The sequence below is a fragment of the Pinus tabuliformis genome, chromosome 7 (genome assembly GCF_031772625.1).
Source record: "Pinus tabuliformis cultivar Carrire ecotype Pingquan chromosome 7, CPIR1, whole genome shotgun sequence".
NCBI lineage: Eukaryota > Viridiplantae > Streptophyta > Pinopsida > Pinales > Pinaceae > Pinus > Pinus tabuliformis.
In genome coordinates this window covers 257,896,194-257,921,572 of record NC_142293.1, presented here as the reverse complement: position 1 = coordinate 257,921,572, position 25,379 = coordinate 257,896,194, and the positions used below count along the sequence as shown (strand labels likewise).

The window sequence follows — 25,379 nt, the reverse complement described above, 5'->3', positions numbered from 1 at the left end:
TGAAAGTAAAATTTGTTTCAAATAGACAATGACAATAAATTGCTCCAATATTCAAGATAACAATGTAGCATAAAATTGAAGCATGTATTCAAGTGCTTATGAAACAATTTACCAATGTAAGTGGAAACGAATCAAAGTTTGTTACGAATATAAAATGCTTGCGTGTAAATGATGAATTGCCTAAAGTAAAGTTTAAGCTTGTAGCTCCAAGCAACAATGAGAAAGAAAATGCAAAGCTCAAACGAAATTGTAACAAACTTTAATTTAATGAAATGTGATAGTGAGGTTGTGTTGATTCCCAATTAATGCATGCATGTAAGTGAATGAAGTATGAAAGCTTAAACCATGCAAATGTCAATCCACCCAAGAGAAGCCTCCCTCTAAATGGGGAGATAGGATACCATGGAGAAATCCCAAGCTCCCACAAGCAAGTTAGATCTTTTATTAATATTACAAAGAGAAGAGGTCCCTTCAAAGTTCTCAACTATACTTGAAGGAGAGTCCTCACAATAATTGCTTGAAACTTGGACACTAGACCTCCTTTCTTAAGAAAGTAGTGACAAGATCTCACAAAACATATGCAAGGGAAACAAGGTGTGAGTTTTCGCCAAATGCCCATGGCTTAAAGAGAAAAATGGGCAGACCTCTAGTGAACTTGACTTGGCCAAAATAAGCCTCAAAAGGGCTCACGACATCCTTGGAAATCGAACCACCAACACTTGCCAAAGGTCCTGCAAACACTTGTTAGATGTTGCGGGAAGTTGCTCTTCAAAATCTGCCACACAAGAGTTAGCAAACAATCCAAACAATGGCTGCAAAATGAGTTAAGTATTAGTGGAAAAATTAGCAAGATAAAATGTATATGTACAATTATAATTTACAAAAGGCTAAGCTAAAGAGTGAAAGTAAACTCTCGTCTTTGCTTAGCCATCTTCAAGCTCTTAGATAGCAAATGAAAGAAATGAAGTACAATTTTTTTTAAAAGAGATTTAAATTTAGAAGTTCTCGACTTGTGTACAAGCTATGTGTCGAAATCCCTGCAAAACCACTTTGTAAGATAAGATTATGAAGGTTCAAAGAACAAATGAGAGCCCTTTTAAGAATGTATCAAGAGTGGGTTGGTTTCTCCAAAGACTTCTCCTCACGCTTGATTCTGTAATCTCAACAAGAAGTTCCCTCTACAAAACTTCAATCAAGAATTAGTTCCATATAGATTTAGCAATAAACAATGATAAGAAACTCTAGAGATTTTTTTTTTTCCTTATGTGCCAAATTTGAATTTTATGGTGGAATGACAAGTGTATATGGGTGGTAACCCATGTGGGGACAATTTCCCACAAAAATCTCCACCAAATATTCTCCCAAATCCTCCCAAACGTGCAATAACTTCACAAATTCGAATTTCCAAGCAGTTTTTTCATTTAATGCCAGAAATTCGATTTTATTTGAGCACGTCTTTTCCTTGATTTTAGGAGTCCACATCACCTTGGGACTTCACTTTAACTCTCCTATAATTTTCCACTTCATTTCCACAACATTTAGCATGTGTGGATATTTATTTTTCTCCATTTATTTAATTTCTGGCTTAATTAATTGCCAGATTTTCCACTAAACTTAGGAAAAGTGGGTTTTGAGGGTCCAAAACACATTATTAACCCCTCAAAGTGTGTCATAGTAGAAAGTTGAGGGTGAGGTGTAATTTTGATTACTCATACCCCATACAACTTCTCTAGACTAATTACAATCTAAATGCAATTTTATTTGCAATTTTTGACCTGCGGTAAATCTAAAGAATTAAAAAATGACTACCTAGACCTAACCATATTCCACGAAATTTTTTGTGTGATCTAGTATGGTAATATGCATTGACTTTAGACACTAAGATGTGCCAGGGGATAACCTTCAAACCGTCACCCCGACTTTGGGGTAAAACGTGAGTGAAAAAACCTAGAAAATTATCCGCCTCTGAAAAAGAAGGGATAATTAACCAGATAAAAAAAACACTCCAAGGTGTACTCATTTGCTGATCGAGTCCCAACATCCTAGGCCTGTTATAGACTCAAAACTCATCATTACTAGTATCACTTATTACAATTCCCCGTAGGGTGTGGAATCTGGGTATAAGAAAGATGATGAGAAGATAGAAGTAGAGTCAAAAAACTCTGTTGATTGACGATATCTGATGGTACAAGTGTCCTCTGGATCATCCTTGGGCATGGTGTCTTCATATAATCATCAGGTGCCACTCCAGTGGTCAACATGTACAGTCATGATTAATGAAGCATGATGAGATGCAACATAGTGATGATGGGTGCAACATGGTGCAACGCGGTGAGGTTCAACATGATGACGAAATGCAACACAACGATAGGTGAAGAAGTCACCTTCGAGAATCATTTGAAGTCGCATGTCTTCAACTGATCTCATGTATCATCTTCTTAGGGATGATCTATGCTCTTATCTAGATAAGTCAAAGTGTTGACTTCTGTTGTAAACGTACTATCTCTTTCTCTCTCTCTCTGCCTGCTGAACTATTGAAGAACATATAAGAAGAATTGATCAAGGGTTTCCCTACATTGGGGTTTGTCCTTGGCTAGCGCCACATCTTGTGTACTCTTGTCTTGGCTTGTCTTCTGGAATTTATGTTTATGTTCTATTTGCAGCTTACTTTAATGCTGATGTGATTGCTAATCTGGAGAAGATATTGAGCTTACTGTGAAAAAAATAAATTTCTCTAAGCATAGAACATACCTAAAATTAACAAATCACAATAATCACATTGATAGTAAAGGTAGATAGAACATGAAACAAAATGCAAAACACAAGCCAAGACAAGAGGACACTAGATTTGGCAGATGCCAGGGAAAAACCCCAATGTGGGGAAAACCCTTTGATCAATTCTTCTTATTATTAAATCAAAAGTTCAGCAGAGAGAGAGAGTACAAAAGTCAAATTGACTTGCCCAATACAAAGTCAAAACAACCTTGTAAATTTCTGCAGTCAACTGCAGTCAAACTTCAGCCCTAACCAGAAAGTCAATGTTGGTCAAAACAACAACAAATCTTCCTTAAAGCAGCTCGGTCTTCCTTGGTCAAACTCGGCCTGATCAGGTCAAATTCAACCTAAAACAGCCGGTCAAACTCAGTCAAAGGAGAGAGAAAACTGCTGTAATTTTTCTGCAGTGAAACATCAATCAACCCTGAAGTCAACACAGGTCAAACAACCCAAAATTTCTCGGTTTTTGTGCGCAACAATGCGGCCTAGAGAAATCAAACCTTTGACCCTCAAAACATAGTCAAACTCAGTCAACAACCCCTTGGTCAACATTGGTCAAACCTGTCCTTGAAGTCTGAAATTTCGGCTTGCAATTCTACTCAGAAAATCCGTCCTTGCCACAAGTGAGAGAGATAGAGGTTGCCCAATAGCTGTACGAACAAATTTGATGAAGAAAGAGAAGAATGTGTGAGTGACGAATGTGCCAAATGAAGTGTGAGGCCTCTTGTATTTATACAATTTGTTGTGGGTGAAGAGACACATCCATTGGGCTTCTTGAGTCTACATGATGAAGAGGTCGACTTGAACAATTTGCACATGTGAGGGCATAAATTCAAAATCACACTTCTGCTTGTTTGAATGCGATGATCTTTATATCAATCTTGGACCTCTTGAAAAGAGGAATCTAATGCAATCATCATCTCCATCAAATGAGTTGCCCCAAGGTGGAATTTGGCCCTAGTTGCCAATTTTAACACGCTCTGTCAACTAGGGAGAATTCCACCTGCCAATTCATCATCGATTATCATGGCATCCTATCGTCATGTACCATCTCTGTTAGCTCATCTCTAATTTGCTGAACCATGAAGTAATAATAAAGAAGAATCAATCGAGAGTGAGTCACAAGACCTTACCACTCTCCACTGATAGAAGTCAGTCTAGAGGTAGAACCTCAATTAACCCTAGATCAAGTTGTTGAGCACCATACATCCTAGACATAGGGAGCACGACAACACAAGGTGGGTACATCGGTAGTGCTATGGTCCCTATCCACGTGTCCCAACTCATTGGCCAGATGAGAGGTACTTCCCATGAGTCCTAGACTACATGGGTAGGATGTATGTTGGGGCATCAATAGGAGAAGGTGAACCACTCATCCTGCTCATATGCCATAGGAGAAGGTGAACCAGTCATCCTATGCATATGTCAATCGTAGGGGAAGGTGAACCACTCACCTTACACACGTCATCATGGGGTATCACAGGGGAAGGTGAACCACTCACCCCATACACAACGCACCACATAAGGTAAGGTGAACCACTCATCCTATGGTCGCTCATAGCTCCAAGAAGTACCCAAATCCCCCAGGAGCTCCAAGAGCTTAGTGTCCAACTCAAGCATGACCCTCATGGTTGGGTTTTTCCACGACTCCAAGTCTCTCTCGGAAGGCTAAGAAATTGACCTTCCCCAAAGGGTTCGTGAGGATATATGCGACCTGCTCATCAGTCTTGATGTGTTGGATCCTTATTGCTCCTTGTTGTACCATATCCCAGATAAAGTGGTACCTGATATCAATGTGCTTGGTGCGGTCGTGGAACACGAGATTCTTTGAAAGGCAAATCCCACTCTGGTTGTCGCAGAAGATCACAGTGGTATCCAACACGTGCTCAAATAGCTCACTAAAGAGCTTCCTCAACCAAACAACTTCACAACAAGCCATACTAGCTACAATGTATTCGGCCTTGACAGTGCTTAGTGAAACCAATTTCTTCTTCCTGCTCATCCAAGAAATTGAAGCAAACCCTAATGAGAAGCAACATCTAGATGTTCTCTTACGATCCCCAACACTGTCGGCCCAGTCAACCTCTGTATATCCATGCAGCCTCAAATTCCCAGTAGTGTATCTTAGTCCATAATAGATTGTGCCTCAGAGATATCTCAAGAGATTCTTAGCAACAATCCAATGTATGTGATGAGGCTTGAGCATAAATTGACTCAACGTGTTCACGATGAAGCATATGTCAGGACGAGAGTTTACCAAGAACATCAGGGCCCCCACAAGTTGTCTATATTCGGAAGGATTTGCCAATTTGGGCCCAACAACACTTCCACATAGCTTCTTGAAGTTGAGTTCCATTGGAGTAGACACAAACCCACATCTCTCGAGCAACTTCACAATGTATTTTCCTTGAGAAAGGAAATTCTCATCTGGCTTTTGCCAGACCTCTTGGCCTAGGAAGTAATGCATCAGTCCTATTTCCTTCATCTTGAACTCGGAAGCCAACTCCCTCTTGCCTTGATAAATGAGAGGGTCTACACCTATCAGAAAGAGATCATCCACATAAAGGACCAGAATGAGAGGCCTGTCATTTTCAACCTTGAAATATAGGTTAGGGTCAGCTTCACTCCTTGTAAATCCCAACTTCATAAGATAGTTATCAATCCTCTCATACCAAGCCCTAGGGGCTTGCTTCAACCCATAGAGGGCTTTCTTCAATCTGCATACATGTGTCCTTCGATCCTGTACTTCGAACCCCTCAGGTTGTTCCAAGTAGACTTTCTCCTTAAGCGAGCCATGCAATAAAGCAGTCTTAACATCCATTTGGTGTAGGCTCCATCCTTGGGAGGCAACAAGAGCTATAATCGAACAGATAGTGGTGTATCGTGCCACTGATGCAAATATCTCATCATAGTCCACTCCTTCCTTTTGAGAGAAGCCACGAGCACTCCCATCAGCTTAATGTTTGATTTTGTAAATCCATTTAGAAGTGACCATAGACTTGTCCTTGGGTCTAGGAACCACATCCCAAACATCATTCTTCATGATGGATTCGTACACTTCATTCATCACATCCTTCCATACTTGGTGTTTCACGGCTTCTTCAAACGTAAAAGACTCAAATTGAACAATAGTACTCATAGCAGCAAGGTACCCTTGATACCTGGTGGGCTTCTTACTTTCACGAAATATCCCTCTAGGAGAAATATGCTTTTTAGCATCTTTGAGAGTGTCTTTGAGCCACAACGGTCTTTCCCTTGAGGTAGAGGGATCACTAGTAGGTGGATCAATGGGATCCATCAAACCTTCAACATTGGGCATAGGTTCATCGGACAAAGGTTCATCCTATTTTCCTATAGTATCATCATTCTCTTTTCTTGAAATGGGGAGATCTTTGACTTTCCCAAGACCAGTGTCTTCATTGAATGTAACATCATGGCTTACTTCCACATCTCGTTGAATAGGCACATAGATTCTATATGCCTTTGAGTTTTCACTGTAGTCCACAAATGTTCCTTTCTTCCCGCATGCTCCCAACTTGTTTCTCTTCTCTTTAGGCATATGAAAATACATGGGACAACCAAATATTATAAAATGAGAAACATCAAGTTTCTTACCAGTGAAAGCTTCTTTGTGTGTCTTGAAATTTAATGCTTGATGTGGACACCTGTTTTGAACATATACAACAATATTTGCAGCTTATCCCCATAAGAACTTCGGTAGACCTAGATCATGAAGCATGGAACGAGTGGCTTCCATTTGTTGGTCAGGGTTGTCATTGATGTTAATATTGGCATTGTTGAAAATGGCAAATGTCTTAGCCCCTTTTTGATGTTTCCCTAACCTCATGCAAACCCTAGGGGAAATTCCTATGTGCATATGTCCATGATACCCTAAGCATGAAGATTGAAATATGTTAAAATTGGCAAATTGGGCCAAACTACATGTGGGTCATCTTTATTTATGGCAGTTGATGTTTTTCTTGGATTCCTCTCATCGAGAGGTGTAGGATTGATCTAAAGATCATTCGATTCCGATAAGTATTCATGGAGATATGAATTTATTTATGTTATGGGACAATTCATCAAGGTCGGCCAACAACCAAATAACCCCCATTTGCCCTCCACATCTTAGTATAAATAGAGGTGCCTTGAAAGTCATTTAGCACTCACCTCTTGTGATATCTTCTCTCCATTGTTTTGGGTTTTAGTGGAAGGGAAGAGATCCTCAGAGACTACGCCAGCCCTATGGAGAGGATGCCCTAGAAAAACACAATCATGGAGATGATGCCCTAAAACGCAGCTATGGGGAGGATGCCCTAGCAAAACACAGTCATGGAGATGATGCCCTAAAACACAGCTATGGAGAGGATTCCCTAGCAAAACACAGTCTTGGAGATGATACCCTAAAACGCAGTCATGAAGATGCCACCTAAAACGCAGTCATGGAAGGAATGCCCTATTCCTATACACTGTTATGGAAGGGTTCCTAATACTCTACACTGTCATGGAGGACAACCCTTAGACACAGCAAAGAGGCAAAGACAACGAGGCAGTTTGGGCACTGTTTTAGGGCTCATTGAAGGATATCCGAGCTGTTGTTAGATAGAGGGAGAGTTGGCTTGAGGGCCGAGTTTCAACAGAGGATAATGCATGTCTGTGGGGCAGTTTTAAGGTGGGCTATCTATGTGTTTGTGTGGGCCGTAGGTACAGGAGGAGAGCTGTAGTAGGAATGCTAGACGTTGTTGTTTTGGACATGTCACCGAAAGCCACAAGTTGCTGTTGTGCTAGGCCGCAGGCCATAGCACCACAACTGGGCTTGCGTAGGGAAGCAAAGGACTGTCATATGCCCAAAGGCAACAACGTAGCAAAGGAGGGGCTATCCTAAAGTATGCCGCAGTCTTTCAAGGGCTTTTTGGGAGTCTGTTGGAGAAGTCTAAGGCTACAACAATATGCCCTAACCAGACAGTCACAAACAGTCATAACAAACAAGGTTGGAGCAACATGGATTAGTTTGATGTTGCTGCGTAGGTGTGAGGGTTGGTAGGACTGTCTTGATGGCCTAACCAATCCATGATGAAGGCTGCCCTATCTACTGTTAGAATGCTATCCAATGCAGCAAATAGAGATCCTAACAGTGAACTAATGTAGTGCATGATAAGGTGAAGCATGATGTTGAATGTTGTTGCATGATGATGGGCATATTTATGAAGTGTAGGGTAGCATGATATGTGCAACACAAGTGTATCAAAGTGTAGCTCTGTGATAATGAATGCTGCAATGAGATGCGGCATGATGGGCATAGTAAGGTACAACTTGATGATGCAACACATTGAGGTGTAACATGATGATAAGGTGCTACAGTATGATGGGTGCAACATGGTAATGAGGTCCAACATGATGATTGGGTGTAGGACAGTGAGGTGCAGCATGGTGATGGAGTCACCTTGGATCAGTGGAAGCATTATGCCTTCAACTCAGCTCAGCTACCTCATATGCTATCTTCTTAGAGAAGATCTCTGCTCTTATTTAGATAAGTCAAAAGGTTGACTTCTGATGTATATGTACTATCTCTCTCTTTGCTGAACTATTGAAGAACATATAAGAAGAATTGATCAAGGGTTTCCCCACATTGGGGTTTGTCCCTCGCTGGCGCCACATCTTGTTTCCTCTTGTCTTGGCTTGTCTTCTGCGATTTATGTTTATGTTCTATCTGCGTTTTACTATCATGCTAAATGTGATTGCTAATTTCGAATTGATATTGAGCTAATATGGAAAAATGAAGTAAATTTGCTATCAGCATAGAACATACCTAAAATTAACATGGTATCAGAACTGAGGTAAAGACAAAGCCCAAGCAAGAGTGAAAGAGCAACCACTGAAGACAGTTGGAAAGGACAAAAAGGCTCAATGGGTTCTTCATCAAATTCACCAAGGGTGAAATCGAAGAAGAGAATATTATTTGAGTGGCGCAGTGGAAGCATCTGATGGCCTACCTAAAGATCACTTCCATGGGAAGTCCGAATCTAAGGGTGGAAGGAAAGGCAGATGCCTTGCTTGCAATAAGTTCAACCATTATGCGAAGGAGTGTCCGAATGGTAGGGACACATCACTTGATGATGATAACAATCATTCCAGGGGCATCTTCAGTGATTGAAGGAATGACAGGTACAATGGCAAGGAAAAAAGGAATGTAGGTCATCAAGGAAATGGTCGACTCTTCAAAGAAAGCAAGGAACCCCAGGTATGAAGAATCAAATATTGTTTTTGATAAACAAGTGTTATCTTATATTGGCCCTCTCCCTATTTGGGAATCTGGCTTATTGATAGTAGTGCTTCAAGGCACTTCATCGGATAGAAGGAAGCTCTTTCTAATTTTGGTAGAGATGGAAACAATCGTGGGGATTATACTTGGAGTCAATGCCACCTATCCCGGAAAGGGTGAAGGGAATGTTACCCCTCAATTGAATGAGGGTAATACGATTCATTTACAAGAAGTTCTTTATGACATATTTACCTAATCTCAAGAAGAACCTAGTGTCCATTTCAGTAATGGAAGTCAAAGGTTTCAAGGTGGCATTCATCGATGGAAAGGTACGTGTTTGAAAATGGAATTTGCTTACATGCTTTTGAGTTCAGGGTTGGAAATTTGTATCAAGTTGCAGGAAGTCCATTGGAGACCATTTCAGTTGACACATCTCTTCTATAACACTAAAGGTCTGCTTATTATGGGGTCCTCCTAGATGTGAGTTAGATGGTGACAGGGATGCCTGAATTCAAGAAAATCATGAAGGTACATGTTTGAGATGTACCGAAAGAAAATCTTACAAGGGGACCATTCCCCTCATGTAGCAAGTCCACAGGTTTGGAACAACCCGAGGAGTTTGAGATTCATGATCAGGAATCTCATGTATGCAGGTTGAAGAAAGCTCTCTATGATTTAGAGCTAACATCTCGGACTTGATATGAGAGGATTGATAGTTGTCTGATGAAGCTGAGATTCACTAGGAGTGAAGCCGATCCAAACCATTGCTTGAAGGTTGTGGATGATAGACCTATCATACTGGCACCTTATGAGGAAGACCTCCTTCTAACAGGTGCAGACCCTCTCATTTACAATAGTAAGAAGGAGTTTGATTTCGGATGGCGAACTGTAAGCCCATGACTACCTTGATGAAGCCTAACTTTAAGAAGTTATGCAGTAGTGATGCTAGACTTGATTTGGGAAATGCATGTGAGATTCATAAACTCATACTAGCATTGATGTTCTTGGTGAACTTCTGTTTGGATATATGTTTTGCAGTTAGCATGTTGAGCTCATATATGGTTGAGCCTCACTAGACCATTTGAGATATCTTCAGGGCATAATATTTCATGGATTGAGATACACTGTCGGAAATGTGAAGCTGCATGATTATTCTGATGCTGATTAGGTAGGCAGTGTGGAGGATTGCAAGAGCACTTATGGGTGCTGGTTCTCTTTGGGTTCTGCTTTGATATCCTGAATGAGTAGGAAGTAGAAGTCGGTTGGTTTGAGCACCACTGAGACCGAATACATAGCTATGAGTATGACCTCGTGTGAAGCTGCCTGGTTGAGGAAGCTCTTCAGTGAGTTGTTTGGACACATGCTGATACCACCATAATCTTCTGTGAAAATGAAAGGGGGATTCGATTGTTGAGGAATCTCGTATTCTATGATCGATCCAAGCATATAGACACAATCATACGGTGAGTGGTTCAACCTTCCCCTAGTGATTTGTTGTGTATAGGGTGAGTGGTTCATCCTTCTCCTGCTGAGACATCCTACCCATGCAGTTTGGGACTCATGGGAAGTACCTCTCATCTGGACAATGAGTAGGGAAATGAGGATAGGGACCATAGTAGTATTGATGGATGCATCGTGTTATACCGTACTCCCTATGCTAGGCTGATATTGATCTGAGATCAATGAAACTGACTTCGGGTCAGTATGAGTGGTTTAAGACACTCATTTTTGGAACTGACTTAGTGTCAGTAAGAGTGATATAACTCACTCTCTTTTGGAATTGATTTTGGATCAATAAGAGTGGTATGATACACTCTTTATTTGGAACTAATTTTGGATCAATGAGAGTGGTATGAGACACTCTCTTCATATGGGATTGACGTCGGGTCAATAGAGAATGGTATGAGACATTCTCGATCAATTCTTCTTCTTCATGGTTCAGCAAAGCAGAGCAATGCAGGGCACTGATGGCAGAGATAGCACAGTCTGGTAGATGGATCAGCGGATGGAGTTCTTCCTAGTTGAGAGGGAGTGTTAAAATTGGCAACTAGGGCCAAATTCCATGTGGGTCATCTTATTTATGGTAGCTGATATTTTTCTTGGATTCCTCTCATTGAGAGGTGTAGGATTGATCTATAAAGATCATCCGATTCCGATAAGTATTCTTGGAGATATGAATTTATTTGTGTCATGGAACAATTCGTCAAGGTTGGCCAACAACCAAATAACCCCCACTTGTCCTCCACGTTTTAGTTTAAATAAAGGTGCCTTGAAAGTCATTTAGCACTCCCCTCTTGTGATATCTTTTCTCCATTGTTTTGGGTTTTAGTGGAAGGGAAGAGATTCTAAGAGACTATGTAGCCCCATTGAGAGGATGCCATAGAAGAACACAATCATGGAGATGATGCCCTAAAAAGAAGCTATGGAGAGGATGCTCTAGCAAAACACAGTCATGGAGATGATGCCCTAAAACACAGCTATGGAGAGGATTCCCTAGCAAAACGCAATCTTGGAGATGATGCCCTAAAACGCAGTTATGGAGATGCCACCTAAAACGCAGTCATGGAAGGAATGCCCTCATCCTATATGCTGTTATGTAAGGGTTCTTAATACTCTACTCTTTCATGGAGGACAACCCTTAGACACAGCAAAGAGGCATAGACAATGAGGCAGTTTGGGGATTATTTTAGGGCTCATTGAAGGATATTTGAGCTGTTGTTAGATGGCCGAAGAGCTGGCTTGAGGGTCGAGTTTCAACAGAGGATAATGCAGGTCTGTGGGGCAGTTTTAAGGTGGGTTATCTATGTGTTTGTGTGGGCTGTAAGTAGAGGAGGAGAGCTGTAGTAGGAATGCTAAATGCTGTTGTTTTGGACATGTCACCGAAAGCCACAAGTTGCTGTTGTGCTAGGCTGCAGGCCATAGCACCACAGCTGGGCTTGCGTAGGGCAACAAAGGACTGTCATATCCCCAAAGGCAACAACGTAGCAAAGGAAGGGCTATCCTAAAGTATGACGCAGTCTTTCAAGGGCTTCTTGGGAGACTGTTGAAGTCTAAAGCTACAACAATATTCCCTAACCAGACAGTCACAAACAGTCATAACAAACAAGGTTGGAGCAGCATGGATCAGTTTGATGTTGCTGCATAGGTGTGAGGGTTGGTAGGACTGTCTTGATGGCCTAACTAGTCCATGATGAAGGCTGCCCTATCTACTGTTAGCATGCTATCCAATGCAGCAAATGGAGATCCTAACAGTGAACTAATGTAGTGCATGATAAGGTGCAGCATGATGATGGGCATATTGATGAAGTATAGGGTATCATGCTGTGTGCAGCACAAGTGTATCAAAGTGCAGCACTGTGATAATGAATGCTGCAATGAGATGCATCATGATGGGCACAGTAAGGTGCAACTTGATGATGCAACACAGGGAGGTGCAGCATGATGATAAGGTGCTGCATTATGATGGGCGCAACATGGTAATGAGGTCCAACATGATGATTGGGTGTAGCACAGTGAGGTGCAACATGGTGATGGAGTCACCTTGGATCAGTGGAAGCAGTATGCCTTCAACTCAGCTTAGCTACCTCATATGCTATCTTCTTCGAGAAGATCTCTACTCTTCTTTAGATAAGTCAAAAGATTGACTTCTGATGTATATGTACTATCTCTCTCTCGAAGAACATATAAGAAGAATTGATCAAGGGTTTCCCCACATTGGGGTTTGTCCCTGGCTAGCGCCACATCTTGTGTCCTCTTGTCTTGGCTTGTCTTCTGCGATTTATGTTTATGTTCTATCTACATTTTACTATCGTGCTAAATGTGATTGCTAATCTAGAATTGATATTGAGCTAATATGGAAAATTGAAGTAAATTTGTTATCAGCATAGAACATACCTAAAATTAACAAAATATAATGACAAACCCCTACCAATGTTGTCATTATGACATCATAGTTGAATTGTTGATGCATGATCTAATAATGGATGAAGAAGCCCTTTGCTTGTGAAACCCTAGCTATATATCTCATATACATCCTAAGACACCCTGCATGTTATTGCTCTTGTTGAAGGCCTAATGTACATCATGTAGCCCTTGTTCCTTATTTAGTGAAGAAGCCAAAGGAACCCTAATCTAGATGCCCTTGCATACCTTAAATGCCTTATTGAAGATGCCCTAATCCTATTTAGGTTGAAGGCCTAAGTCTATGAAGAAGAAGCCCTAACATTGTCCAAATGGTAAAATCCTAAAGGCTGCCATGGATAAAATAATAATGACAATTCACAAAATATAATTTTATGGATGGAAAAATGACCTCATTTAAAGGTGGAATTGGCATAGGTTTGTAGAGGACATTTTCCCCTTTCCAACGAGCCCTTACCCTCTAATGCCTCATCGGCTGGGAGAAATTGAATTTATAAGATAGAAAAATCATAATTTTTGGAAAGCTGACTTGTGTAGGCTCATGTTCCTTGGGCAGCTGACGTGTCTATTCATTATGACTCTAATCCAATATATATTGACGTCCCATCATTTTGGTGAAGAATACAAATAAGCAACACAGAAAAAAGGAAGGAAGCTGAGGAGATCAAGGAACATCACTGTTTGGGCAATTTTCTGTTAAGGTACCCTTTTGGAGCTGGGACCTGGAGTTACACACCTCAAATCAGTGAGAACAATCCTATATACCTTGGACCTATGATTAATGCTCAGGCAATCTTTCAAGCTCAGATCAAGGATAGTCGAAACAGATTGGACCTGTCTGAAGAAGCTCAATAATCTGTGGTTAATCTTCTGTTTAGGGCTCGGACCAGTAAAACAGTAACACTTTGGACCTATGGAATACAAGATCAGTTCTGTGCATTAAAAACTCGGATTGTTGAGTGGTCAAGCTCGGAACAGTCACCTGGAGAAGGAGTATAGACCTCGGACCAGTGACAGGTGTAGACAGTCTACTTGCGGAAGGAGCTCGGGATAGTTGACAGTGAAAGGCTAACCTGTGGGACAGTCTGCCTGGAACTCATTTGCAAGAGACTACATCTCAGACTATATAACAGTCATAACCTCGGCAATAATCTTCGGACATGTATAATAGCTCAGACCATATTATAAAATGAGTGAACTGTAGTCACATATCTCGATTTGAGTGACAGTTTCAGGGCTTGGACAATGTCTATAGAAGCATAGACCTGGAGGACTCGAACTTATGATTTAGAACTCAGACTTTGGATTACTGTTTGTAAAGCTCGGACTTGACCGATGACTGCATTCATCCTTGGACAGTGGACAAATATCTCAGTTTGAGGAGCTCGGATCTCTCTCTACCTCAGATTACACCTGTTGTGAAGCTCCAATCTGTGGAAACTGTGATAGCGTTAGGGCTCGGTTAGTCACCCTTTTTTGAGGCTTGGATTAATAACAAGTGGACAGTCTCATATTGGAGCTCGGATAGGTGTGAGAATAGTCACTCACATTCTTGGATCTGAAGAAGGATTGCAATCTAGTGGTATATCTCAAGAACAGTTCCATGGACAGTCACTCAAACTTATACCCTCGAGCTTTTGGAGATAGCTCAGACCTAAGGCATAAGACCTCCTTGAAGTGTTTTTTGAAGATTGATCTTGGACTAGGCATTGGAGCAACACTTTGAAAGCCGTTTTGAAGCCTAGGTTATAGGAGCAGTCTTGGAACAAACTAAAGGGAATCTTGAAGAACACCTTGGATAATATCTTGGAGCATTACACTGTAAACATCTGGAAGCACTATTGAGGATCTGTAGAAGCTGATTCTTGGAGACATCTGGAGCTGCCTTGGGAATATATTTTGAGTAGTATTTGGAGCAGCCTTTGAGGACAGTTTGGGCTATATACATCTTGAAGAGAAGCATTACCAAAGCATTGTTGAAGATCCCTTGAAGTTTGGAGGGCAGATCTATTGAGGTTGGCAGTTCTTTAATGCAGGCTAGATAACTGGAGCATTGGAGAACTTTGTGAAGCAGCATATTGAATATTCGTAGAAATCCTTGGAGATCATGATGAATTGTTGAAGGCCCTCATGATGTGACCTTGAAGGAGTTTGTTTATGTAACATGAAGAGTAGTGATGACACCTTCTGAGAAGACAAAGTTGCCATTGATGAGCTAAGTGCTTTGGAGATCGATTGAGGGCAGTGTTGAAGGTGAACATATTGTCAGGGCTTATTGCATAAGAGATTGGGAGCCTTGAAGTACCATTGTACTTATCTTGAAGAATTGAAGCCATGGGTTGGAGCCCTCAAGAAGACCAGGTTGGAGACCTAGAGGTTGGTGCCTCATAAAGACAAGATTGGAGCCTTGGGGAAGATAGGGTTGGAGCCCTAGAGGTTGGAGCCTCGTGAAGTCGAAGTCGATGCTTGGCGAAGTACAAGTTGGAGCTTGGTGGATTGAAGATTGGTGTCTTCGTATAGGGTTGGAGACCTACATTATATTGTACCTGATTTATTGTAAAGAAGAGGATTGGAGTCCTCGTTATTTCTAATTAATAAAATCATTTATTCTATCATTGTTCATTTTGTGCTCTAATTATAAGTGATCTTAAACGGTAAAAATAATAATTGAGAAGAAATACCGATTCACCCCCTCTAATTATTTCCAACAATTGGAATCAGAGCTAGTACCTTCACTCAAAGCCTAACAGCTTGAAGGTAGATCCTTAGAACACAAATGGAAAAGCCAAGGAAGAAAGCCTCCAATCCTTCTAAAGATGTCTTTTCTTCAACCGTCAAAACAAAAGTTAATCAAATTGGGAAAGCTCCATTGTTCAATGGAAACTTTGATATATGGAAGGCAAGAATGAAGATTTTTTTTAATGGTTCAAGGCTTTGAAGTTTGGGAATTAATGATTTACTGAAAGCACGACGGAAGAAGAATCCAAGGAAGAATACAATGCAAGAGCGATGAAGGCAATCTAAAGTGGGCTGCTAGCCTATAAAGACTAAAGTGGAACAATGTTCTTCAACAAAAGATATGTGGGACAAACTTCAAGATCTTCACTCAAGAGGAGCATTTGACCATGCCCTGTAATCAAGAAGATGATGAAAAGCCAGAAGGAAATCTAGAACCCATAAAGGAAGCTGAAAGCAAGAATGAAGACATTAAGACCAAGGACCTAGATGAAGAAAATGAAGAAAATCTCAATGCAAAACTTGTAGCTGCCCTAAAAGAGATAATCAGTTTGAAAAAGGAAAATGAGGAGCTCAAAAAGAAATCACAAGATGATGATCATGACCTTGACAAGACAAGGACGGAAGTTGACCTATTCAAGCTTTAAGTACACAAAAGAGATGAGGAGCTCACCAAGCTTAAGGAGGAATTCCATCAAAACAACAAAAGGCATCATGAAGAAGTCATATCCATGACAAATCAATTGGATAAAGCAAAGAAAAGGGAAGACACTTTATCAAGCCATCTTGAACAAAGTCACAAGGACTTGAACAAACTTGAAGTGAAAATTGGTCAATACAAGGAAGAGGTCTCCTCCCTTAAATCTCAACTAGAAGAAGCAAAGAAACAAGCACAAGGAGTTGAAAGGGTGATGGAAGCTTTCATCCTTCTTGAAGGACAAGTTGATGAAGTAGAAAAGGAAATAAATACCATGACATGCCAACTAGAAGAAAAGGATGAAGAAATCTTCAAACCAAAATCAGATATCGTCTCCCAAGGCCAAAACATGTGAAGCAACAAGGATGAAGGAAGAAATGGAGATCAGTCTAGCAAAGAAGGATGAAGAATGAAAGAAAATGAAAGAAGAAATTGATCTCCTAAAGAAAAAAGTTGATCATCTGAACAATAGTCTTAAGAGCTCTCAAACCCTAGATGACATCCTAAGTGATCAAAGATCCCCTCTTGATAAATCAGGTCTTGGTTATGTAGGAGAACCCTCAAATAGAAATTATGCAAACCCTAATGCTTCAGCAACAAGGATCTGGAGAAGCTTGGAAGAAATATTGATGCCCCCAGTTCCAACAAAAGCAAGGAGAAGAGTCAAGATGACGTTGGAAGAAACCCTACTCCAAGAAGATATGTAGATGGTGTCAAGAATGCAAGAGGCAATAAATTTGATCAAAGGATCCCAAGGCAAAATGACTTTAGAAGTACATCAAGGCAATCTCCATCCTCTAGGTACCAAAGTATATTTTTTTGGCTATTGCTATTCTTGTACAAATTTTGGGCACATGGCAAAGGATTGTAGGGCATACCACAAGGACAAATATAATGGTCCCCATCAGTCTCCTAGAAGCAACTTTGCAAGAAGAAATCATGTCTCTTCATCTATGTACAAAAGGGAATGCCTCAAATATCATAACATTGGACATATGGATCGTGATTGTAACTTGACTTGGGTCCCTAAACAAGCTAAAAACATGACTACCAAGCAAGAAAAGAAAGCTACACAAGTATGGAGAAGAAAGCAAATTGGATCAGAAAGCCTCTTGAACACTCAAGACATCAACTCATGTTATTGATCTAATGAGTACATCTTTGGCATATATGATATTCCAAGTTTTTGATGATAAAATTCTGCCAAAAAGGAGACCATGCATACTGTTAGGGGGAGCTTGTAATTCTTGACCATTCTTGTAGAAGCTATCCGTGAAGAGCCTGATGAAACTCTTGATAAGTCACACGTGGACAATCATCTCTTGATAAATCATCTCTTAGGAGTAATTCCATTGAAGAGAATCATAATATTGTGTGTTCACTACACATCCATTGTTGAAGATGTCTTCCACTTGATCACAAGGCAATTGTCTTGAGTAAAAAGAAGAGCTAGAGGAGTTTATGCAGGCATGGGGAGTTGGTGTATCAACTACCTCATCCATTTCCATGAATGCATGCAAAGGCTTAGGAGGAACAAGTTCATTAAAGAAGAGAAACATAACAAAAAGGAGGACCATGACAGGGGGAGCAACATATCTATCATGGAGAATTATCATTGATGAATAAAATACGATGGAGCAGCATGTCAAGAAGCAGCTTGATAGGGGGGGTACTTAGGCACCCCATTTACCATTGATGTCAAAGGGGGGAGAAAATTTTGAAAGGGCGAGAATATTGCCATCAATGACAAAGGAGGAGACTGTTGGTCAAGGTTGTCATTGATGTCACTATGGCATTGTTGAAAATGGAAAATGTCCTAACCCTTTGTGATGTTGCCCTAACCTCATGCAAACCCTAGGAGAAATTCCTATGTGCATATGTCCATGATACCCTAAGCATGAAGATTGAAATATAATGACAAACCCCTAGCAATGTTGTCATTATGACATCATAGTTGAATTGTTGATGCATGATCTAATGATGGATGAAGAAGTCCTTTGCTCATGAAACCCTAGCTATATATCTCATATACATCCTAAGACACCCTGCATGTTATTGCTCTTGTTGAAGGCCTAATGTACATCATGTAGCCCTTGTTCCTTATTTAATGAAGAAGCCAAAGGAACCCTAATCTAGATGTCCTTGCATACCCTAAATGCCTTATTGAAGATGCCCTAATCCTATTGAGGTTGAAGGCCTAAGTCTATGAAGAAGAAGCCCTAACATTGTCCAAATGATAAAATCCTAAAGGCTTCCATGGATAAAATATTAATGACAGTTCACAAAATATAATTTTTTGGATGGAAAAATGATCTCATTTAAAGGTGGAATTGGCATAGGCTTGTAGAGGACATTTTCCCCTTTCCAACGAGTCCTTACCCTCTAACTCCTCATAGGCTGGGAGAAATTGAATTTATAAGATAGAAAAATCATAATTTTTGGTAAGCCGACTTGTGTAGGTTCATGTTCCTTGGGAAACTGACGTGTCTATTCATTATAACTCTAATCCATTATATATTGACGTCCCAACACCTCATTTCAACCATCACTTCGGTGAAGAATACAAAGAAGCAACATAGAAAAAGGAAGGAAGCTGAGGAGATCAAGGAACATCACTGTTTGCACAATTTTTTGTTAAGGTATCCTTTTGGAGCTGGGACCTGGAGTTACACACCTCAGATCAGTGAGAACAGTTCTATATACCTTGGACCAGTGATTAATGCTTAGGCAATCTTTCAAGCTCGGATTAAGGATAGTCAAAACATATCGGACCTGTGTGAAGAAGCTCATTAATCTATGGTTAATCTTCTGTTTAGGGCTCGGACCAGTAAAACAGTAACACTTCGGACCTATGGAATACAAGATCAGTTCTGTGCATTAAAAACTCGGATTGTTGAGTGGTCAAGCTTGGAACAGTCACTTGGAGAAGGAGTATAGACCTCAGACCAGTGACAGGTGTAGACAGTCTACTTGTGGAAGGAGCTTGGGATATTTGACAGTGAAAGGCTAACTTGTGGGACAGTCTTCTTGGAACTCGTTTGCAAGAGACTACATCTCAGACTATATAACAGTCATAACCTCAACAATAATCTTTGGACCTATATAATAGCTCGAACCATATTGTAAAATGAGTGAATAGTAGTCACATATCTCGATCTGAGTGATAGTTTCAGGGCTTGGACAGTGTCTATAGAAGCACAGACCTGGAGGACTCGAACTTATGATTTAGAACTCTGACTTTGGATTACTGTTTGTAAAGCTCGGAGTTGACCTATGATTGCATTCATCCTTGGACAGTGGACATATAAGTCAGTTTGAGGAGCTCGAATCTTTCTCTACCTCGGAACCTGTTGTGAAGCTCCAATCTGTGGAAACTGTGATAACGTTAGGGCTCGGTCAGTCACCCTTTTTTGAGGCTCAGATTAATAACAAGAAGTGGGCAATCTCATATTGGAGCTCGGATAGGTGTGAGAATAGTCACTCACATTCTTGGATCTGAAGAAGGATTGCAGTCCAGTGGTATATATCAAGAACAGTTCCATGGACAATCACTCAAACTTATACCCTCGGGTTTTGGAGATAGCTCAGACCTAAGACATAAGACCTCCTTGAAGTGTAATTTGAAGATTGATCTTGGACTAGGCATTGGAGCAACACTTTGAAAGCAGTTTTGAAGCCTAGGTTATAGGAGCAATCTTGGAACAAACTAAAGGGAATCTTGAAGAACATAATATCTTGGAGCAGCTCATTGTAGACATTTGGAGGCACTATTGAGGATCTGTAGAAGCTGATTCTTGGAGACATTTGGAGCTGCCTTGGGAATATTTTTTGAGTAGTACTTGGAGCAGCCTTTGAGGACAGTTTGGGCTATATACATCTTGAAGAGAAGCATTACCAAAGCATTGTTGAAGATCCCTTGAAGTTTGGAGGGCAAATCTATTGAGGTTGGCAGTTCTTTAATGCAAGCTAAATAACTAGAGCATTGGAGAACTTTGTAAAGCAACATATTGAAGATTCGTGGAGATCCTTGGAGATCATGATGCATTGTTGAAGGCCCTCATGATGTGACCCTGAAGAAGTTTGTTTAAGTAACATGAAGAGCAGTGGTGACACCCTATGAGAAGACAAAGTTGTCATTGATGAGCTAAGTGCTTTGGAGATTGATTGAGGCAGTGTGGTGAAGATATTGTTAGGGCTTATTGCAGAAGAGATTGGGAGCCTTGAAGTACCATTGAATTTATCTTGAAGAATTGAAGCCATGGGTTGGAGCCCTAGAGGATAGGAGTCCTCAAGAAGATCATGTTGGAGCCTATACCAGTGATAGGGTTGGAGCCCTGGAGATTGGTGCGTCATAAAGACAAAGTTGGAGCCTTGGGGAAGATAGGGTTGGAGCCCTAGAGGTTCGAGCCTTGTAAAGTCCAAGTTGGTGCTTGGCGAAGTACAGGTTGGAGCTTAGTGGATTGAAGATTGGTGTCTTCATATAGGGTTGGAGCCCTACACTATATTGTACCTGATTTATTGTAAAGAAGAGGATTGGAGTACTCATTATTTCTAATTAATAAAGTCATTTATTCTATCATTGTTCATTTTGTGTTCTAATTATAAGTGATCTTAATTGGTAAAAATAACAATTGAAAAGAAACACTGATTCACCCCCCTCTCAGTGTTTCCAACAAACATAACAAAAAGAGAATTTGAAGTTGGAGAATGGGTATTTGTTAAAATTAAACCTTACAACAATTGTCCTTAAAAGAGAAGAGAAAAAACAAATTGACACCAAAGTTCTATGGACCGTACCAGATTAACAAAAAGATCAGCCAAGTAGCATACAATTTAAGCGTTTCTGATAAAAATCGTGTTCACAATGTCTTCCATGTATCTTGCCTTAAAAAGGCACTTGACAAACACTAAGCAGCATAGACAACACTTTCGGCATTAGATGACGGAGGGAAGATCATTTTAGAACCAGGAGTCATCACCGTCAGGGAAAAGAAGTTGCGATCATGAGTAATCAAAGAGTACCTAATTAAGCGGAAGAAGCTACCAGAAGAAAAAGCTTCTTGGGAGACTGAAACATTCTGTCAGCAACATCTTTTGTTACCTATGCTTTGAGAAAAAAACATTCTTTCGAGAGGAAGGCAATGTTATGTAATAATTTATTGTATAAATTTATTAGACTTAATTTCTTAACTAAGGGGCATGGCACGATCAAAGATCATGCCCCCTCATGTAATGCCTCCTGGGCTGTATTTAAGCCAGGGCCTTCCACCCTTGTAATCATCATTCAAGTGTATATATATATATATATATATATATATATATATCAATTACTGAGCTTCTATGCTCCAGCCACTTTATTCTGTTTTCTTCATTGGTGTGTTTTACCCTGTAGGAGTGCATGCATGATCATACTAGATCTGAAACTGTTTGATACTATTGTTTTCATAGAGATGGCGTTATGGTTATGTTGGACTGAAATATTACTGTAACAACTGCAGCTTAGAGTGGAGGAGGTTCAACTTCGTGGAATAAAATGGGACAAACTATTAGATCCTAACAAAAAAGGGCAGTGGTGGCATTCTGGAGATATAGAGACAATTGTCAAAGACAGTACTGCTGAGATTGCTGATGTGATTGATGCAGAAGTCGCAGAAGCACAAAAAATGCTTCATCTAGCATCTGCACAAAGGATGAACACAGAAGCTCGCCGGTCAATTTTTTGTATTATTATGAGTGGTGAAGATTACCTTGATGCCTTTGAGAAGATTCTTAGATTGAATTTACCTGGCAAACAGGTTAGTATCACATATTTGCATATATTGCTAATTATAGAATATTTGCCTCTTCCATATAGGTACACTGTAATTTACTGTTATACTTAAATTTTCCTCTATTTCAGAGCTCAGGTAAGAATGCATGTTTGAATAAATGTATTTTTTATATCGAACTTACTATTGAATAAAATACTTTATTGGTATGCTGAGATGGCTGCAGGATAGAGAAATTGTGCGAGTCCTTGTGGAATGCTGCTTGCAAGAGAAGGTCTTTAATAAATACTATTCTCTTCTTGCAGCTAAGCTTTGTCACCATGACAAGAACCATAAGTTCACATTGCAGGTATGTCCACTGTGTGTGAAATTACCGTATTCTAATGTGCATCTGTGCTCAAGTTGCTTGGTTGGCCTACGTAAATTTATTGGTACAAAATTACAAATCCGTGGTTTAAAATGGCACCCTACTTAGATGTACATATTTTGTGGTTTGTCTTTGGAAGAGATTGATTTTTTCAATTGTCTTTCTTGTAGTATTGCTTATGGGACCATTTCAAGCAACTTGATTCAATGGAAATGCGGAGATTGGCCAATCTTGCCCGGTTCCTTGCTGATTTGATTGGGTCATTTTCCCTATCTCTTGCTGCCCTGAAAGCAGTGGATTTCTCTGATTCTGCAGTATTGACCTCCAAAGTTATGATGCACTTTCGTATACTATTTGAAACCTTATTCACTCAGCATTCAGATAATGATATTTGGAACATTTTTACACGTATTGCTAGTCCTCCTGAGCTGGAGAACTTACGAAATGGGCTAGAACTATTTATCCATCAACATTTAACCAAAAATGATCTCACAGGTTCTCAGATTGGCCCTACCGAGACTACTTCATTAATTATTAATAAAATTAAGGTTGCCAAGAAGGCCCTTGCTAATGTATCTGGTGTCCTCCTGTGATCTGTCCTCTAGTTGGGCACAGGCATGGTTGGAAATTTGTTTATAACTATTGAGTGAGAGATACTACTACTTGTTATATTACATGCAATTTACATGTCATATTGTTTTATTTTTTCCATATCTTAATTTTCATCTATTTGAATTATCTGGAATGCCAGATGAAAAATCGTAAATATTGGTCTTGTTTCTTGCATATTGCAACGAAGCTTACGATTTAGAGTATTTTACTATTTTTTTGCCAAAGTATGACGTTGTTTGGCATTTTGAGTGATAATTCTTCTTGCTTTTTTGCAAGTGTTCTACTGCATCTAATTGGGAAATTATATTGCCCTTGAACTGGAACAGGCTTTGCAACACATAATTCTTATTTTTTTCACTCACTGAACACATTCATATATATTAAAATGAGACAAATCTTATTAAAAGTTCACCCACTTTGTCTGATTTGGGTTGAGGAGGAAGTCTGATTGAATGATCACAAGGACCCATGGAAGTATTGCTGTATTGCCAAAGGTCGCAACGTCAAATTGCAGTGCCAAGAAATACCAGAACATAAAGTTGTTGTGCAGATGAAGTCTACAATGTAAGGTTGTGCAGCTGATCGAGGCTGCAAGTGCAAGGTTGTGAGGTTGTGGAAAACGACAATGTTTCGGGAAGAGTTGATGACCAACAATGCAATGTTTTAGAGTTGACTAAGATCCCAATCGAATGATAAGGAAGAGGAAGTTCACAACTGGTGTTGGGGAGGTGAGGATACAGTTACGGGAATCAGAAGAGCTTCATCTGAACATGTGGGGGTCTTGGGGGTGTGGATTCACTACACCACATTGAGAACTCAGACTTCTGTAACGATATAGTGGAATGGCTCTTCTATTCCTTGCTTCAGTCCCATCCAAACCTGCGGTACCTGCTTACTAGCAGTCTCCTTTTCAAGGTAAAGCTTCCGAAGCTTTCCACACATGATTTGAAAGTTCTTCATCCTTTTTTAACTTGATCCTGCTCTCAGAGCTACACCGAACTTTATCAATCCAATGTTATAAAGGCTAGAAGATCACCGCAGAACATGAGCCACAATGTCATTACAGGAAGCCAAATAAGCGTGGTGGTTGCTGTCCAACTTCTAGGACGGTTGGATTCTAATCCCCAACCAAAAGTATATATATCTATATAACTTCTAATAAGAGAAACATGCTTAAATGCTGTGGTCTTTCTTGTAATACAAGCATTTGGAAATAACAGTATTGTTTACAAAACTTCTATTGACATTGGTGCAGGTTTAATGTGTTAAGCGTGGTGGTTGCTGTCCAACTTCTAGGACGGTTGGATTCTAATCCCCAACCAAAAGTAAGTGTGTATATATATATATATATAACTTCTAATAAGAGAAACAAGCTTCAATGCTGTGGTCTTTCTTGTAATACAAGCATTTGGAAATAACAGTATTGTTTACAAAACTTCTATTGGCATTGGTGCAGGTTTAATGTGTTGTGGTTTATTCTCTATATATTGTTGGAAATCTGATTCTGTAGCTGAAATTCCTATAATTTCACCGCCTGCAAAGACCTGGCCAAGACCAGGAATGTGCCAAATTTTGTTGGATGTTTTGAAATTGAGTCTAAAAGGAAGGACAAATACACATTAAGAGAATTTGATGTTTTGAAATTGAGTGTGTGACCGGAAGAAAAAATACACATTATGAGAATTTTGAGGTAAAAAATGAGCCTCGAAACAACAAAATGCATTGACAAAATCAACTTTAAAAGAACCAATAAGATTCAAGATGATAATGTCATTACAAGAGGTAGATATTTTGAGGGAAAAGAAGAAAAACTACTGATTTTTTTTTTTTTTTGGTTTCTAGGACTCAAATGTCAAGTGTAGGCACCCATTGGATGCATAATTTAATTCTACATCCAATGAGTGCCCACTCCACATATTTTTGAGTAGGACCACACAGAAAAAAATAAAAATACATGAAATAAATGTGTTTCTCGACATTTTAATCAAGAATCATTCAACAAGTGTCTATGCTTGACATTTAAGTAAACTTATAAGGAGATAAGTTGAGAGTACAATCAATTCTTTTTCTTTCTTTCTTTTCATTTAGAATTCATAATTTTTATTATTTTAACTATTATTTTGTTATTTTCTTTAGGAGACCCATTTTAGATTTCAAAATTTCCCTAATGAGTGGGTCAAATGTTTTTCTAAAGTTAATGGTAAATGGAACCTGCTCATAAATGTAAACAAATTTTTAGCA

General features: G+C 39.8%; 1 protein-coding gene across 1 annotated transcript in view; it reads left to right on the top strand.

Moving 5' to 3' along the window:
* The window catches only part of LOC149246830 (uncharacterized), a 152,492-nt gene extending 129,237 nt beyond the window's left edge, over window positions 1–23,255 (top strand). The window contains exons 7-9 of the mRNA XM_089442591.1: window positions 21,890–22,186; window positions 22,386–22,508; window positions 22,697–23,255. Coding sequence (XP_089298717.1) covers window positions 21,890–22,186; window positions 22,386–22,508; window positions 22,697–23,119 — 843 coding nt within the window. The 3' untranslated portion in view covers window positions 23,120–23,255. The remainder of the gene's footprint in view (window positions 1–21,889; window positions 22,187–22,385; window positions 22,509–22,696) is intronic.
* The last annotated feature ends 2,124 nt before the right edge of the window (window positions 23,256–25,379 follow it).